Source organism: Mastigoproctus giganteus, chromosome 12 (assembly GCF_048544385.1).
Source record: "Mastigoproctus giganteus isolate SK-2022 chromosome 12, ASM4854438v1, whole genome shotgun sequence".
NCBI lineage: Eukaryota > Metazoa > Arthropoda > Arachnida > Uropygi > Thelyphonidae > Mastigoproctus > Mastigoproctus giganteus.
In genome coordinates this window covers 35,307,505-35,325,507 of record NC_143586.1, presented here as the reverse complement: position 1 = coordinate 35,325,507, position 18,003 = coordinate 35,307,505, and the positions used below count along the sequence as shown (strand labels likewise).

Sequence of the window (18,003 nt, the reverse complement as noted above, 5' to 3'; positions counted from 1 at the left end):
GTGTAGAGACTTTGTAAGAGAGGGAGGTCAGTAATTAACATGATTGCCCTCTGTTGGATGGAGTCTACGAACTTGAGAGCGGTATTGTTTCCTGCCCCAGATGTGGAAACAGTATTCTGTGGTTGGGCAGATAGGTACAGAGTGAGTAGTTTAGAAGATGAGTAATGCAGAGCACAAAAAGGAAAAACCAGTTTTTTTTAATGCAGAGGAAGCAATATTTTTTATGTGCTTATGCCAAGAGAGATTAGAAGTTACAGTAATTCCAAGTAGAGATATATGATATATGTGATCTTGTGTAGAAATCTGAGTGTTGTCAAAGATGAACATAAGAGCAGCAAATTATTTTTTGTGAGAAATAAGACAGGGCTGAGCTTTAGTAGGAAATAAGTTAACTGATTTTTCATTGTCCCATTGGAAAATGACCTGGAAATAAGCATTTCGGGACTCGGTGAGGATATTGGAGAAGTTGAGGCTGTTTGTGTGCATGATACAGTTTCTCAAATTGGGAGGTGGAATGTAGTGTGCTGTTATCAGCAAAAGTATGGATAGGATTTCCAGTCAGTGGAAGAGGGTCAGTATCTTCGCCTTCTTCCCACGTTTATATGGGGTCAGCATTTCCGTCCTTAAATCTTTTCCTCCATTCCTCCCTATCCTGGGCTTCCTCTCTCCTCCATTCTCTCTCTTTTAAATCCTCTGCCACCTTGTCCTTCCATCTCAACTTAGGTCTCCCCCTCTTCCTCTTCCCTATCACCTCCAACTTTTCATACCTCTTCCCCACATACTCCTCACTTCTTCATTCCACATGTCCAAGCCACCTCAACCTAGATTCCTGCATTTTTTACTCAGAGGCCCCACCTTAACTGTACCTCTGATGTAGTTGTTTCTTATCCTGTCCTTCCTCGTCACACCACGCATCCATCTTAGCATCCTCATCTCTGCCACTTCCGTCTTTTTCTCCTGGGCCCTTGTAATCGCCCATGGCTCAGCACTGTACATCAATGCGGGTCTAACCACAGTTTTATACACTCTTCCCTTCATTTTACAATTTACTTTCTTTTCACACAGCACCCCACTCATCTTTCTCCAGTTCAACCATCCACATTACACTCTATGCTGTATTTCTGCACTCAGTCCTCCATCTCTCTCAACGTTCGATCCCAGATACTTAAATTTTGAAACTGATGGTAGCTTTTCCTCCTGCAGTTTCATAGAACTCTCTTCTTCTCCAGTTAATACCATATATTCTGTCTTTGTTCTACTTATCCTCATGCCTCTCTCTCTTCCAACACTTTCCTCCATTCCTCCAATTTCTTCTCTACTTTTCCTTGGGATGGTTCGCACAGTACGATATCATCCGCGAAGAGCATACTCCATGGTGCTGTACTCTTCACATCTCTCACCAACACATCCATTACCAGATCAAACAGATGTGGGCTGAGAGCTGATCCCTGGTGCAGTCCAACTTCTACAGAGAACCCCACAGTCATACCCACACTACTCTTAACCTGAGTCATCGCTCAATCGTACATTTCCTTCACAAGCTTTGTGTACTTTTCTGATGCACCCTTCTCCCTCATGCATCTCCATACATCTTGTCTGGGCACTCTATCATATGCTTTTTCCAGGTCTATGAACACCATGTGCAACTCTACCTGCATTTCCCTGTATCTTTCCATCACCTGCCTTAAAGCAAAGACCGCATCTATTGTTCCTCTTCCTGGCATGAAACCAAACTATTCCTCTCCTATTTCTGTCTCCTGCCTTATCCTTCCTTCCACAATTCTTTCCCAGATCTTCATCGAATGAGACATTAACTTTATTCCCCTGTAGTTCCCACATTCTTGCACATCCCCCCTCTTTCCCTCCACTCATCGGGTATCCTCTCCTGCTGCCACAGTTTTTCCATAAAGTCCCATAGGATATCGATCCCTTCTTCTCCCAGACTTCTCCATACCTCTACTGGTATCTGATCAACACCTACTGCTTTCTCCCTCTTCATTTTTCTGAGTGTGCTTTCCACTTCTTTTCTGCTTATGCCTTCCACTACTCTTTCATTCGTCTCTCCATCCTCGCATAATGCTCTAGGGTTTTCCTCATTTAATAACTTCTTAAAATAGTCTCTCCACCTTTCCTTAACCTTCTCCTTGTCCTGTATAACCACTCCCCTCTCATCTTTTATCTGTTTTATTGATGCCTTATCTTTCGCTTTGACTATTCTCATCAATTGCCTATCTCCATCTTTCCTTTCCAGTTCCCCATAGGCCTCGTCCACTGCCCTTGCCTTTGCTATTGCCACAGCCCTTTTTACCTCCTTATTTGCTAATTTATATGCTTCTTTATCTTCCTGGCTACCTGTTAAATCGGCACCTCTATAGCCAGGTGGGAAGGAGCAGCAGTGCGTAGCACATGCTTCTTGATTAGACTGGGGTTCGAGCACGTCACCACCAAATACGGAGGATGCGGAAAGGTCAGGGAATGACCACTGCATATTCCCAGAGCAATAATTAGCAATTATTGCTCCAGGAATATGCGGTTGGCCTTAGTTGCTAATGCTCCTAAAAAAACCAAATATCATCATCATCATCAGCCATTTTCAATCCACTGCAGGATGAAGGCCTCTCCAGCAACTTTCCAGCTCCTTCTGTTTTGAGCACTGGCCATCCATTTACTACCCACAAACTCATGAATTTCATCTATCCATCTCCGCCTTTGTCTTCCAGGTTTTCTTCTAGCTCCTCTTGGGTACCATTCTGTTATTTTCTTAGTCCGTCTGCCATCATGTCTTCGAGCTATGTGTCCTGCCCAAGACCATTTTAGTTCTTTAGTTTTGATAAGAATGTTCTTTACTTGAATTTGCTGCCTATCCATGTGTTTCTCTTCTTATCTAACGGTCTGATTCCCAATATAATTCGTTCCATTCTTCGCTGTGTAGTTCTCAGGCTTCTCTTCCATTCTTTTGGTGAGTGCCCAAGTTTCACTTCCATAAGTCATGGTGGGGAGTATACATTTGTTCATTATTTTACGTTTCAGACAAACTGGGATATTGCTCTTCAGTATGTGACTATATTTCCTGAATGCTATCCATCCAAAATTTATTCTTCTCTTGACTTCCAGCCATTTATCATTATTACAGCTAATAACTTGTCTCAGATAAGTATGACTCCACCTTTTCAATTACTGCTCCTTCAATCATTATTTCCCTTTCTGTGGCATACTTGTTCATCATTACTTTTGTTTTAGCCATATTCATCTTTAGTCCAAAATCCTTACTAACTGTGCATAACTGATTAAGATTTTCCTCTAATGCTTTTGGGATCATGGCTTATGACCACAGTGTCATCTGCAAATCGTAAATGGTTTAGGTACTCTCTGTTCACATTGACTCCTTTCTGCGACCAGTCTAATCTTTTGAAAGCTTCTTCTAGGGCAGCAGTAAACAGCTTTGGAGATATTGTGTCTCCTTGTCGAACTCCTTTCTCAATTTTAAATTTCCTACTGTCTTTGTCTAGTCTAATAAAGGAGGTAGCACTCTTATATATTTTCTTCAAAATCATAATTTGTGGGGTATCTATGCCTTGTCTTTCCAGTGCCCGAAACATTGCCTTATGCTGTATGGAATCAAATGCCTTTTCATAATCCACAAATGCCAGGCATAATGGTGTTTTATATTCTCCATATTTGCTTTCTCCATTAGCTGTGATATTACATATAGGTGATCGATAGTTGAGAATTCTGGCCTAAAGCCAACTTGCTCTTTTGGTTGATTCTCGTCAAGCATTCTTTCTAATCTGTTAGTAATGACCCTTGTGAACAACTTGTAGATGTGGGATAACAAGCTAATTGGTCTATAATTTCCAATTTCTGATTTATCTCCTTTCTTATGCAGCAAAACTATGATTGCATTATTCCACTGCTTAGGCATCACACCTCTTCTAATGCACTTTGTGAAGAGCCTTGCCAGTTTTTGTGTTATGTCTCTTCCTCCCAATTTTAACAACTCTACAGTAACTTCATCTTCCCCCGGGGCTTTCCGATTTTTCATTTTCTTCAATGCATGTTCTACCTCATCAGGAAGAATATCGGGTATGTCGTATGTGTTGCTACTTTGCAGTCCATCTTCCCCACTGCTGGTATCATTCCCTCGCTCCTTGTATAATTCTCTATAGTAGTCTTCTGCTATTTGAATTATGCCTTCTCTGCTGTTTATAAGTACACCATCACTATTCTTCAGTTTCAGTATCATTTGTCTTTCTGTATTACTGCTCATTTAAATCCTTTGTTTTCCCTTAATTCTTGTTCTACTTTTCTTGTGTTAAATCTTCTTATGTCCTCTCTGAGTCTTTTTCTAATGGCTTTGCATAACTCAGTATACTCAATTTTTTTCTTGTGAGTGTTTAACTTGCTCTTCATTTTTCGCCTTCAGTTCATCATAACAAGTGTTTCTTGACTAATATTTTCTTCTTTGGATTTCTTTTTACCTATAGGTTTCTTGGGCTTTATCACTTTCAGAAAGTTGTAATATTCCTCATCGATATCTTGGTCCTGAGCAGTCTGCAGAAGCCCAAACTTGTTCTTAAGTTCCAGTACATACTGCTTTTTCTCCTCTTCTGTTATCTCAAAGACCTTTGTATTATTTACTTGAGTCAGTTTTTACCTTTCCTTTATCTATATCAAGTGTACATCTTACCATTCTGTGATCACTTCCAACATTTACCTTATTCAGGACTGTAACATCATTCACAATATATCTTCTGTTAGTGAGGATTAAGTCGATTTTATTAGTTGTTAATCCATTTGGACTCTTCCATGTCCACTTTCTGTTCACCCTTTTCTTGAAAAAAGTGTTCATTACTGACAATCCTTTAGATTCTGCAAATTCCACAAGTCTTTCACCTCTTTCATTTCTTTCACCAATTTCTGCTCATCTAGAAGACTCAATTTCAGTGTACGTTTCTTCAACCTCTTCATCATCATGGCTCAATGTTGGTGCATAAATCATTATAACCTGTAGCTTGTACCTCTTAGTCTTGACAGTCTTGGTGATGTACTTTTGAATTCCAAAATGTTGTTTTTTAAATCTTTATGTACCAGAAACCCAACTCCCCCTTCACTCCTTTCACTGTTTCCATTGGTGTAAAGCAGATTTCCACTTGATAAACTTATAAGTGATTAATTTCTTCTTCTTGTTTCAGCCAAACCGATGATATTCCAATTCACATTTTCAAATTCCTTTTTCAGCTCTAATATCCTGTCTTCACCGATGAGTGATCTTACGTTATAACAGGCCAAGTTCAGTTTCCATGCATGGCAGCCTGGTCGTACCCAGAGATTCTTAGCACCCTCTGCTTCCACTCTGATCCTCTCGCTGCCGTAAGAGGGAGAGTGAAAGCTGCTGGGCACTGAGGGCCATTTGTTTTCTGGTGCTGTCATATGCTGGAGGGTTTGTTCTTTTCCTCTTCACGCTGACCAGGCGTCTTGAAGAGAACCACTCTACACTTTCGTTGCCACCTAAGTGACATAACAGGGCTTACCATCGAGAAGGTGTGCATGAGTGGATTTTAGGGAGGCAAGCCAACCGGACTTCTCCTAAATCTTCTGTAATAGAGAGATATTGGATCCATCAGTGTTTTAGACTGAGTGTCTGATAACACACAGGGTACCTGTTCCCCTCTAAGCCTCTAAAAACCAAATAACCTGTTAAATCCCATCTTTTCTTCTTCTCCTTCTTTTGTTTTATCACCGATTGCACTTCCTCATTCCACCACCAAGTCTCCTTTCCCTCCAGCACTCCCTTTCCTGATGTTTTTTCCAACAACTCTTCTCCAACTTTCCTTAAGATACAACTATTTAACTTCCACCACTCTTGCACGTCTTCCGGTAACTTTATTCCTTTTAGCACCTTTTCCCTAAACTCTTTCCTCAAACCCCTCCTCTTTCAATCTCCACCATTTTATCCTTTTCTCCCCCTGTCTTGAATATTTCCTACTTTTGTCCACTGCAACCTCCCAATCGACCACGAGCAATCTATGTTGTGCAGACACACATCAGTATACAAGAATAAAAGGGTGGGAGAAAGAACTAAACCTTGGGAAACACTAGCATTACTGAAGAATTTAGAAGACAGAGTGCAGTCTCCATCACCAGCAGTGAGATGGTCAGAGAGAAAACTGGATACCCAATTGCAAAAAAGAGTTCACATTTCATAATGTGGGAGATTTTATAGAAGGTCTTGATGTCAGACAATCAGAAGCCTTAGAAATGTCAAGATCAGCTGCATAAGTTTCACAAAATTTTTCCATTGAATTTGTCCAAAGATGTGTGACATAGGCCAGTATATCATTAGACATTGACATTGATGAAATTCATATTATATATTATAGACTATATGATCAAAAAAAGTGTCTAGATCCACATAGGTCAGCGTTTCCCAAACTGGGGTTACTAATACTAATACATATAGCAAAAAATACCTAGCTCCTTCACATAACATGGTCTTGATGATCTCCTCTTCCATATATACACTACTCAGATTCCCTCCAGTTACTAGCTAGCAGGTCCGCCAACTAGTAACGGGAGGGAATCTGAGTAGTGGGGTCCGCAAAACGTCAAGTAATATGTGTTTATATATATATATGTAGGGGTCTGCAGATCTCAATAGTTTGGGAAACACTGACATAAGTAATTACAAAAAGGGTTTTTAATTTGCACATAGTGGCCATGTTTTGCATGTAGACACTCAGCTTTCTTGGTCATACACTCTAATAATTTCTGTAAGTGTTAGATGGAATTTTCTTCTATTCCTCCTGTAAAGCAACTGTCAGAGCAGGTTTGGAAGAAGGTTGTTTTGGCTATAACCTAATCTGGTATTCTAGTTTGTTCCACAGTGGAGTTTTAGCCCAAGCTGTGAAGGCGCACTATAGCCATAGCAGCTAATGCGCCAATAAACAACCATACCACAGTACAGTACCAAGCTGTGACTGTGTGATCCAACTTTTTGATATCTTTGTCCACGAACCAGTCTTCTGTAATCCTCACTGTATGACATTGTCTTGATAATATTGACAGTTTCTGTAACATACAAATATCCAGATTATTCAAGCAGGTTGTGGACTTCATCCTTTTGCTCACTGCTACCAATGAACCACGTCCAAACCAGTTGAAACAGTCTTATACTTATACTCCAACAGAAAGTACTCAGCTGGCAATTTCTATATGGAGCATTTCTATTGAAATGAAACAAAGATTCATTAATGTAGAATATTCTGCTGCCATTCATGGATTCTAAACTTTATGGCTTGTTGAACAGTATAAGTTTGTGAGTCTGTGCAAATTTTTATTTTTTTAAAATTTTTTTGAGATAAGAACATTTATTGTTAAATCCTGTTGTCATCATTAATGGATTACAGTAGCTGTTTTATATCCATTAACATCCAAATCATCCTAAGATTGCATAATTGAACCTATATGTTGCAATGAAAATATGTGGGCTATTGTTAACTGTTGCACTGATGTCAGATTCAATAAAACAGTTACAGTGAAGTTATGAATTCCTGGTCTTAGGCTGTACAGATTATAAATATAAATTTATTACTATTACTACTGTATTATTTAGACTTCTGTAGAAGTTAAATTATTTTTTAATGGGAAAAAAAAAAAACTGTTTTCAATCAGTATTAATTAGTAATTTTATAATTAATACTGATTAGTAGTTATTTTACTAATTACAGCATTGATTCTTATATTTAATGTTAGAAAGTTTAAAGTTGCTATTGAAATATTATAGTTTGGTCAATATTTACATGAAAATGCCCAATACTTGAGAGCAGTTGAAGTAGCATATGAAGAATTTTCATCCAGAATTTGTGCAGATATGGCATCATGGGTAAGTAAACATGCTGTTTTTTAAATATTTTTTTTTTTAGAAGTTAGTGGGTCTTTGGAATCATACACAACAAATCTTGGACATTTGTTGTCCAAGACACATATTTTATTATTATTCTAACAGAAATAATTATTTTTATAGTAAATCATACCAGTAATTTGAAATTTTGATGATTCAAAGCAACTTTTAGTTCCACTACAAATTGTTAACGTGTGCCCGGATAATCAAAGTAAAATGTTATTAAAAACAGTTGCATATTCCTCGCCCACTGAACAATAATGTGAGACATTTTTGTTGCAATGCTAACCACATGTTGAATGCTGCATTGGATTCTATTTTTATTATTTTTTTTTACACTATTTTGTATTTAGTCAGGTATGTGGATATTATGTTATGTTTATTCAAAGGATAGTATGCTATTCAAAAATCAAGTTTTGTTTGTTAAATCCCTTAAAAACAATTTGCAGTACTGTATTGTATTTTGTCATTTAATGTTTACAGTTTAGTGTGAATGTATGTACAGTTAAATCATTCAAATCTGGCAACTTTGGTGCCTGACTTTTTCCCTATTTTGGGATTTTCCAGAATTTTGGGGGAGCACACAGTCATATATATAAAAAAAAGTCAAAAAATACTTTATTTCTATGCCAGAAATAAAAGTTTTGTTGCTGTTTAAGGGCTTTACAGCACAAATGCAACAAAGTCATGATGCACCAAACAAGGTTGTAACAGCTCTATGCAAAGAACACAGATTGTGCAAGTAGTGAAACCCATGTTTAGTCTCTAGAGCAAAGTTTCCGGCATCCCCCCTTCCCCCATACTTCTCCTTTAACCCATGCATGGTACTAAGTACTATAGGTTTTTATAGGCGCCTCTGTAGCCAGGTGGGAAGGAGCAGCAGTGCATAGCACACGCTTCTTAATTAGACCGGGGTTCAAGCCCGTCACCACCAAATATGGAGGATGTGGAAAGGTCAGGGAATGACCACCGCATATCCCGGAGCAATATGGCCTTAGTTGCTAATGCTCCTAAAAACTAAAAAAAACAAAAAAAAAAACATAGGTTTTGATACCTTTCGTGTTTGGGGTTTTCATTAAAAAAAAAAAAAAAAAAGTATGCCGAATCTGTTGTAAAGAGGACAGTCAATAATAGTATACCAGACTGAGTTGAGTATGACGGTGAGGGCAGAAAGGTGGGTCTGACATAGTAAGGAGGTAAGAGTGAGTAAAATGTGTGTGGCCCATCTAAATTCTTGTAAGTTTCTGTCAAGTGGAAACTGGATGGTCAGGACCAAAATTTTAGTGTAATCTGTAGGATCTTGTTACCATCTTGAGACCACCAGTTGTCTTTAATCCTTTCCCCTTCTAAGACTGTCATAATTCATAAAGAGTGCAAGTAATATCAGTTGCCTCTTCAATGACTCTAGCAGTATGGTCTGCCCTTTTGTTGACAAGCAAGGGATCCAACAAGATTTCAGTTTGTATTTTCTTGGTAAGACATGGTTTGAATATATTTAAGTAGGTGGCTGTGATGCTGTCTTCATTGTAAGGAAAGAATGATTACTGAGAAAATCACTGAAAATGATCCTGTGGGTAACTGTTGGGATTGAGTGGATTCCAAAGCCATTTGTATTGCACAGTAGTGCAGTAGTTCTGCAGTAAAAATGCTGTATTCTGGAGGCAGTTGAGTGGCTGGCCAACACCCTAAATTTTTCCATTGTTGCATGCTGTTTTAAAGTGGGTACCACTCTTTTGTACATATCTGCAGTCAGCCACTGGAATATTCAATTTTGAGATCTATTTTTTTGTCCACTACTGCTGTGGAGCCAGATAGTGATGTTAGTTCTGAATGGGCAGAACTGTCAGTTGTATCATAAATTTTAATGTGTTCTATAAAGCGTATATGGGCTAAAAGGAAATTATTTGGAGTTAGGTACACAAAGAGATTTTTAATTTTGTAACAACATACAAAGTAAATATAAAATGAAACAAACTTAGTCTCAAATATCTGTAGACAGCTAGATATTTCAGTATCTACATTGATGCTTTCCTCAGTAGTAAGAAGAGAGCATCAAAGAATAACAGCTACATTAAATGTAAATATAGGAAATAATAAAAAAAACAAACAAACAAAAGGGTTACAGAAAATAGTTTGCTAAAAGAGGGGGGAGGGAGTCATGTATAACTACCTGTGATTTTACTATTAAAAACAATGCCAAACTGGAAATTAAAGACAATGAGTAAATTCCATTTCTTGATGTACTGATCTGGGAAACAGATTTGGGTATTAAAACATTCATTTATAGAAAACTAACAGACTTAAGTGGATGATGAGATATTTTCATATCTAGCTCAAAAATTGGCATCATATGAAGAATTGTTCTGAGATGCTTCCCCCACCACCACCACCACCACCACCACCATATTTCTAGGTAATTGACTACTTGGATATTGCAAATATTTACCAAACAGATGCCAGGAAGAAGGAAGATTAAATAATGGGATGCTGTTTATCTGGTGGGACAAACTAGAGAACATGTGCTTAAATCAAGTAAAGATAGTTGTAGACAGAATATTAGAAAATTTTTATTGACTAAGAGGTCATTAATTGTTGGAACAAATTGTCATTTAATTGGTTGGGAATAGAGCTTATGTCAATTTAAGGAAGGATTGGATAACTAATTGGATGAAATCTGGCAACTTTAAAATCTGATTATAAATAAGCCAGGCTTGCTTTTCTCAGTTTTTTATTTATCCTGTTATTCATTAAGAAGATGACTACTGTGCCTCATTTCTAGGTACAGTCTGATTGCACATTACTCTACAGACCAACCAAGATTTATTGTTGGGTGTTTGAAGTTTTTAATTTATAGGCAAGAAATGTAGTGTCGGAAAAAAGGCCCAACAACGGATTACTGTTTTCCTAACAGCAAACATGTCTGGCACAGAGAAACTTCCTCTTTTAATAATTGGGAAGGCCCAGAAGCCTCACTGCTTTAAAGGTTTGAAGACATTACTGACTATGTATCGAGCAAACCAAAAGGCATGGATGACATTGGAAATCTGCAAAGAATAGATCATAGACTTAGATTATGGGATGAGTGAGAAGAATTTTGCTGTTTTTGGATAAGTGCACCCCTTATTGTCAAGTGAATGACCAACATACAATCACTGCAAGTACCTACTGCCAAATATGATGTCATTTCTTCAGCCACTTGATCAAGATGTAATCTAGTGTTTTAAGAATCTACCAAAGAATGCTATTAAACAAAATTCTGCTGCTTTGAAAGCAAAATTCAATGCGAAATCGATATGACATCCTGCAGGTAATGTATGTGTTTCAGCATGAGATGAAGTTGATGAAAAAGTGATCGCCAATTGCTTGAAACATGCTGGATTTACTACCTTGAATGATGCAATATGTGAAGTTGCACATGCTTCTTCCTTTTAATTGTGAAGAACAATATGATAATAGGTAAGAAATATTTGAGCATGTGCATCATCATCATCTAAACTTACAGGAAATTTAAGCTTCAAAGATTATGCAGAAGTGGATGTAGAATGTTTCAGGATATGCACGAATGAAGAGGAACTCATTGCAGATGTAATGGAATCTTCTGAAATATGTAGTGTTGAAGATGAGGAACCTACTGTGGTTGAACAAGAAATTTTAGTAAAAGCTGCTCATCAAGGATTAGAACTTGTACATCAATTTTTCAAGTGCATTCTAACTGCAAAAGTGAAATAATTGCTATCATGCACCTTCATAATTCTCTCTTAAAACATGCTCTTTCATTGAGACAGAGTGCTTTGACAGATCATTTTAAATTATGAAATAATTCTCTTGTTAGGTCTTGATAGGTATGTAGCCTACATAGTGAAATTTACAATTTAATTGTACTCTACAATCAATGCAAAATTTACAATCATCAATTTCTTGTTTAATACTGTAGTATATATTATAAATAAGATTATACTGTATTGTATTAGTAGAATTACATTAAATGTTCAAGTTTTTACTTGTTTTGTTGCTGATTTTATGAATGATCAATAAGCATCCTTCTGATATAATGAATCATTGCCCTGGAGGGTCATTATATAGAGGTTTGACTGTATTTGAAATAAATATATGAGGCATATTTGGCATTGCCAACTAAAGATTAACAATTCAATCTCCCACTTTTATACCACATGGGAGATTTTTCTGCAAACTGCAATATGATAATGTGAGGTGCTACAGCTACCTGTTCTCATGGTATACTGAACAAAGAAAGACTAAAAAGAGAGAATTAAAATATAGAAAATAAAGACAAATAATGGAATTGAAAGCCAATACCGGTGACATGAAGCCCAACTGCATCACACACACACACACATGGTGCCATTACAGCCAGTGAAAGGCAAAGACTCCCAACACATGCAAACTTGAAGGCAAAATGGAAGCCTTCATTTCAAGTAGAGAAAATAAGAAAAGAAAGATAACCAAAGAACAGGGAAAACAGTAATCTCTGTTTGAAATTGAAAGTCAGTACTCATGACTGGAAGCACAAATGGTGCTATTGTAGCCAGCAAAAGGCAAAGATGCCTGACAAATGCAAACCTAAAGGAAAAATGTTGATCTTTATTTTAAGTAGAGAAGAGAAAAGAAAGAATGGGGGGGGGACACAATAACCTCTTCATCAGGGTGGAATTAGCCACTGTGACTTCTGTATAGTTATATTTTGCTCTCTCTCTCTCTCTCTCTCTCTCTCTCTCTCTCTCTCTCTCTCTCTCTCTCTCTCTCTCTCTCTCTCTCTCTCTCTCTCTCTCCTGTTATCTGCATAATAGAAAGTGAACCAGCTGTGAATGCTCCTATACAATTTGGAATAATTGTACAGTCCAGCATGAAGTTCACTAAGGAGTACAGATGCTGCTAGGATAGCTCATGGCACTCTGTCAATGATATACAGGAATTTTTCTAGCAGGGACAAGGCAGTGATTATTCCATTGTATACGGCAGTGGTTATGTTGCATCTTGAGTACTACACATGGTTCTGGAAACCTCATTTTAAGAAGATGTGGATCTGTTGGAAAGAGTGTAGAGAAGAACAACAAAAATTAGTTATGATTGCAAAAGGTCTTACCAAAAAAAAAAAAAAAAAAAAGCTTGAGTTCTGTAAATTACAATTTCCATGTGGAAATTAGGCATCTATAAGGAGAAATGACTGTTTATGATTTTCAGTAGATTAGGTAAATTAACTGCTAATGGCATCTTACTCTTTCTTGGACAACACGTAGAAGGAGATGTGAATTTAAATTTAAAAAGAATAGTTGCAGGATAGGTGTGAGAAAATTTACTTTCAGCCAGAGTGATTGATTGCTGGATAAACATCTGGTGGTGGTGTGCAAGAGATTGATTTGAATAAATTTAAAGAAGGGAAGGACAAATAGAGTTGGCAGTTTTTTTTTCTTTTTGGTTCTGATGCTATATAATAAGCTTGCTTTCTTGCATATTTTTCCCACTACTGTATGGGAGGATTTGACCCAAACTGCAACATTTTTTGCTTCATTTTCCTGCTAATGTTAATACTGAAAGATTTGAGCAAATAAATGATTCCATATTAAGTTTGTTACACACTGACTGTTGAACAAAAAGCTGCTCAAAGTATTATGGAGTTATTCAAACTGTAGATGTTGATTCCTCCTTGCTTGATTTGATCATAACAGGTAATGATTTGTGGCATTTAGAATATTATCCACAAAGAGACAGAGCAAGGAACAGCCATTGGCATGCACTCCAAGACATGGAAATTATTTGCAGAAACTACAGTAATATTTCTCTAATCATGACTTTAAAAGTGTTTTTTCTTTTTCATGTTATTTACAAGGAGTAACTACTAATTAATACAGTACTACACTATGATTATTATGATTGTTATTTTAATATGATTATTATATTATTATAATCCACATATTGCCTGAAGAAGTTGAACTGGCACTATGGGGAATGAAAAAGGAAAGGCTCCAAGAGAAGATAGAATCTTGATTGAGCTTCTTGATTGAAAAGTGGCTAGTTGCTGCTCAACTAGCAGCAACTAGCAACTAATCTTTATACAAAATATCTTAAATATAGAAAACTCCCTAAAACTTGGAATAATACAGCTCTACTTATTTTTAACCTTTCACTGCTGGTGTGGCATTTGAGAGCACCACCTTTTCAAATTTTTCCATTATTTTTTAAAATTTGTAAATGAAATCATGTATCTTTGCCCACAGTATTTTCTGCTTTCATTTTGATACACAGTAGAGTCCCGATTAACTGACTTGTTTAACTGAGGTTCTGTATTTTATGAGGTTCTGTATCTCAGGTGAAATGTTGAAAAGTTATATACTATGTCATCAAAGACAAGAATATGTAGTTTAATACAGAGTGGGAACTCACACCAGTTGATGGTTGAACCATGCTGATCTTTTACGTTTGCTGATTTCGTGACTTTTTACTCTCTAATTTTAAAGATTTAATAAAAAAGATTTAATAAAAATGAAATAAAAAAAGATTTAAAAATTTTACTCTCTAATTTTCTTTTTTTTTTTATTTGTCATGTCACGTTATTAGAGTTAGTGTAAGCACTATGAGTGGAAAACAGAAGCATGTTGTTGTGTTTTTAGATATGAAGTTGAATGCAATCAAATGCTTGGATCAGTGAGAAGCAATAACAAAAGTGGCTAGTGACTGAGGTGTTGAAGTGACTGTAGGGGAGTGGAGGAGAAAGAGAATGGAAATTGAAAAATGGTGTTCACAAAGAGCATCTGTATGTGATAGTGAATAGAAAAACAATGAAGAAGGGAGAATTTGAACACACGTCTGAAGGTTTTTTTTTTTTTTTTTTTTTGTGGTTTACACAGATGAGAGACAAAGGAAGCCCAATTTCTGGACCAATTTTACAGGCTAGGGCCTTAAAATTTTATAAGCATTTTAATGAAGGAGAAGAACAATTTACTGCAAGTATTGGTTGGCTGGATAGTTGGGAAAAAAGATTTAGAGTTGGAAATCTGAACATCACTGGGGAAAAATTATCAGCTAGTACAGAAGAAATAGCAACATCTACTGTTAAATTAGCAAGAATTATTCAAGAAGAAAATTTGAATTTGGATCAAATTTACAATTGTGATGAAATGGGTCTAAATTATAAAATGCTCCCATCAAAAACACCTGCAGCTAGAAAAGAAAAGTCAATTCCTGGTTATAAACCAAGCAAGGAGAGAATGATGGTACTGTCATGTTCAAATTCATCAGAGGGTGGGGGTAGGGTATAAGCTTAAACTTACTCTCATTGGAAAGTCAAAGAACTCCTGAGCTTTAAAAAATGTAAAATGTTTGCTTGTTAACTATGCAAAAAATGCATGGATGGATTCAAGTTTGTTTAAAGCATGGTTGTATGAAGAATTTGGCCCTAGCACAAAAAAAATTTGAATGAAAAGAAACTTCCCCATAAAGCACTTAATTTTAAACAATGCTCCATCCCATCTAGATGAAAGTGAACTAGTTTTTGGTGACATCAAAGCTGTTTTGCCACCTAGTGTGACATCCCTTCTTCAACCTCTAGATCAATGTGTTTTGGAGACTTTGAAATGTAACTATAGGTGACTTCTCTTAAAACATCTGCTTCAAAATCATGAAACAGGGACCAGAGTTGTTGAGAATCTTAAAAAATAAACATCAAGGACGTTATTTACTGGTTGGCAGAAGCATGGAATGATGTTAATGCATCTACTCTTATTAAATCCTGGAAAAATATTTTATGAAATGAAGCCAACAAGATGGCAAATGAAGAGGAAAGAGGTGAGGAAACCCTTTTAGAACTAGCCAATAACCTTCCTGTTTTGGACACTTACTACAGAGGATATTAAGGAGTGGATAAATTCTGATGAACAGCTGGAAATGACTGATGACATGATCGTGAAGCTTGTTAACAAACAAAAAGATGAAAGTGAACATGACAATGAAGAGTACACAAACTACAAAAAAAAAAAAAAAAAAAAAGTCGCACTCGGAAGGTCTAAATGCCATTGAGTCAGCTTTATGTTATATTGTATAGCAGGAGGATACCATGCCTGCCGATGTTTTGTTACTTATGTTCTTACAAAATATAGCAGCTAAAAAGTGGAGCGTCTATGAAACAGAAACCCATTAAGGAATTTTTTATGATATTAAGGTGTAGTGCTAATGGCTGTAAGTGTACATTTTTCTTGTCTGTGACTTTTAATTTTTTTACATGTACTATTTTTTTTTAAATTTTTGTAATAAAACAGTTTTAAATAAAATTAAAAGTGTTTTATTGTATAATTTAAAAGCCATTATGTTCAATAAGTAGGTCTAACTTTAATGTGTTCAAATCCAGTTTATTAAATAATAATTTACCAAACCTTCCGTGTTACCTGAGTTTTTGATTTTCCGAGATTCCCTCAGTCCACATTATCTCAGATAATCGGGACTCTTCTAAACTATGAATTGTGAGACAAAATTTTTGTTTGGCATTTAACAGACACCAGGTAAGCAAAAGCATCTGTCTTTTTTTCTAGTTAATTCCCATTCCCATGTGGCATCTGTGAGACATCAGTGACAGATGTCTAATCATGCCTTAGACTATGGTTTCACCAGCTAAATGTGAACAGCTGACAAAAATATGAATGTTCACATTACATTTGCCAAACAGCACACAACCATTTGTGTTTCAGTTCCAGGCTATAAGAGATCTTCAAAATTCTAAAAAAAGAAAAATTATAAAATCTACTTTTTTTAATTAATAGTTTTGTTCATTCTTTTAAATTGAGTTTTACAGGTCATAATTAATAGATTCCAATTTACAATATGATAAAAAAGCTAAAAATTAAATTTTTATAATTAAAGCAAAAAGGTGTGTCTTACAGATACCATGCAAGCATCTTTGTTAAATTTTGGGCATAAGTGACAGAAGATTAAGAAAGTGAACATAAAATTTATACAGAACTATACATTTTACATTTTTTTTTACATTTTTATTAACAAGCAGCCCCTAGCCAGATACTGGCAAATTTGTTGTATACATTCATACATATTATATTATATACAGATGATATACAGATTCAAAGTCATAAGAATTATGATGTCATAAAATGAAATGAACATATAACATCTCCAGACAATAAATCACATCACATATTAGAACTAGTCAGAAATATAAATTGTGGCACAAGGAACCACAAGACAAGCACATGGCATAATGAGCCATATGATATGAATAAGGCCAGACACAAGGAGCCACTGATCTTACAAAGCCAACATGAGATGAAAACAAATAGCAGTATGGTCTCAAGTAACTACATAAATTGTCCAATAAGATTATCCTGTTTACAAAGGAACATGATGATCATTAACTACAAGGTCAATTACACAGAACTGTAGACCAATAAGAATACTATCACTTGTTTCTAAAGTTTTTATGAAACTAATAAGTAACAGAATTAAAATGAACCTAGAGAGTTTGCAGCCATGAGGGCAAGTGGGTCTCAGAAGTAATTATAATACAACAGATCATATCCACATAATCAGACAGTTAATCAAAAAATCGATGAATGCAATAAATTAGTATTAGTATTAATAGTGGCAAATTATGCAAGAAAATAAGCTTATACAGTATCAACCAAAAAAAAAAAAATTCCCATTTATCCTTGTTTGAGATATTTGTGAACCTTTATGGAATCGGACATGATACAGCCAAGGGGGATGTCTATATGTGTGTTTGGTGCAAAGAGTATGAGCAAATTAAGTTTAAACTCAGCATTCTGATAGGTGTTTATGAGAACTTGAAGAACAGGTGGATGCCCTTGAAGAAATTAAAATGGACAGCTCATCACGCTTTCAGCTGCCTACCACAATGCCAGAGCTTACACTTGTGCATTAGTCAACACAGCAGCAGTCCCCAAGGCAAAATGCACTGAACCCGGGCACCTCTGTAGCCAGGTTGGCAGGAGCAGCAGTGCATAGCACACGCTTCTTGATTAGACCGGGGGTCGAGCCTCTCACCACCAAATACGGAGGATGCGGAAAGGTCAGGGAATGACCACCACATATCCCCGGAGCAATATGGCCTTAGTTGCTAA

At 36.4% G+C, this 18,003-nt stretch overlaps 1 protein-coding gene across 2 annotated transcripts in view; it reads left to right on the top strand.

Moving 5' to 3' along the window:
* The window catches only part of LOC150076877 (protein phosphatase 1 regulatory subunit 21), a 371,714-nt gene that overhangs the window by 170,304 nt on the left and 183,407 nt on the right, over positions 1–18,003 (top strand). For both annotated transcript variants that reach the window (XM_090386067.1, XM_090386066.1), the window contains one exon: positions 7,784–7,882. In XM_090386067.1, the coding sequence (XP_090242193.1) occupies positions 7,784–7,882 (99 nt within the window). The remainder of the gene's footprint in view (positions 1–7,783; positions 7,883–18,003) is intronic.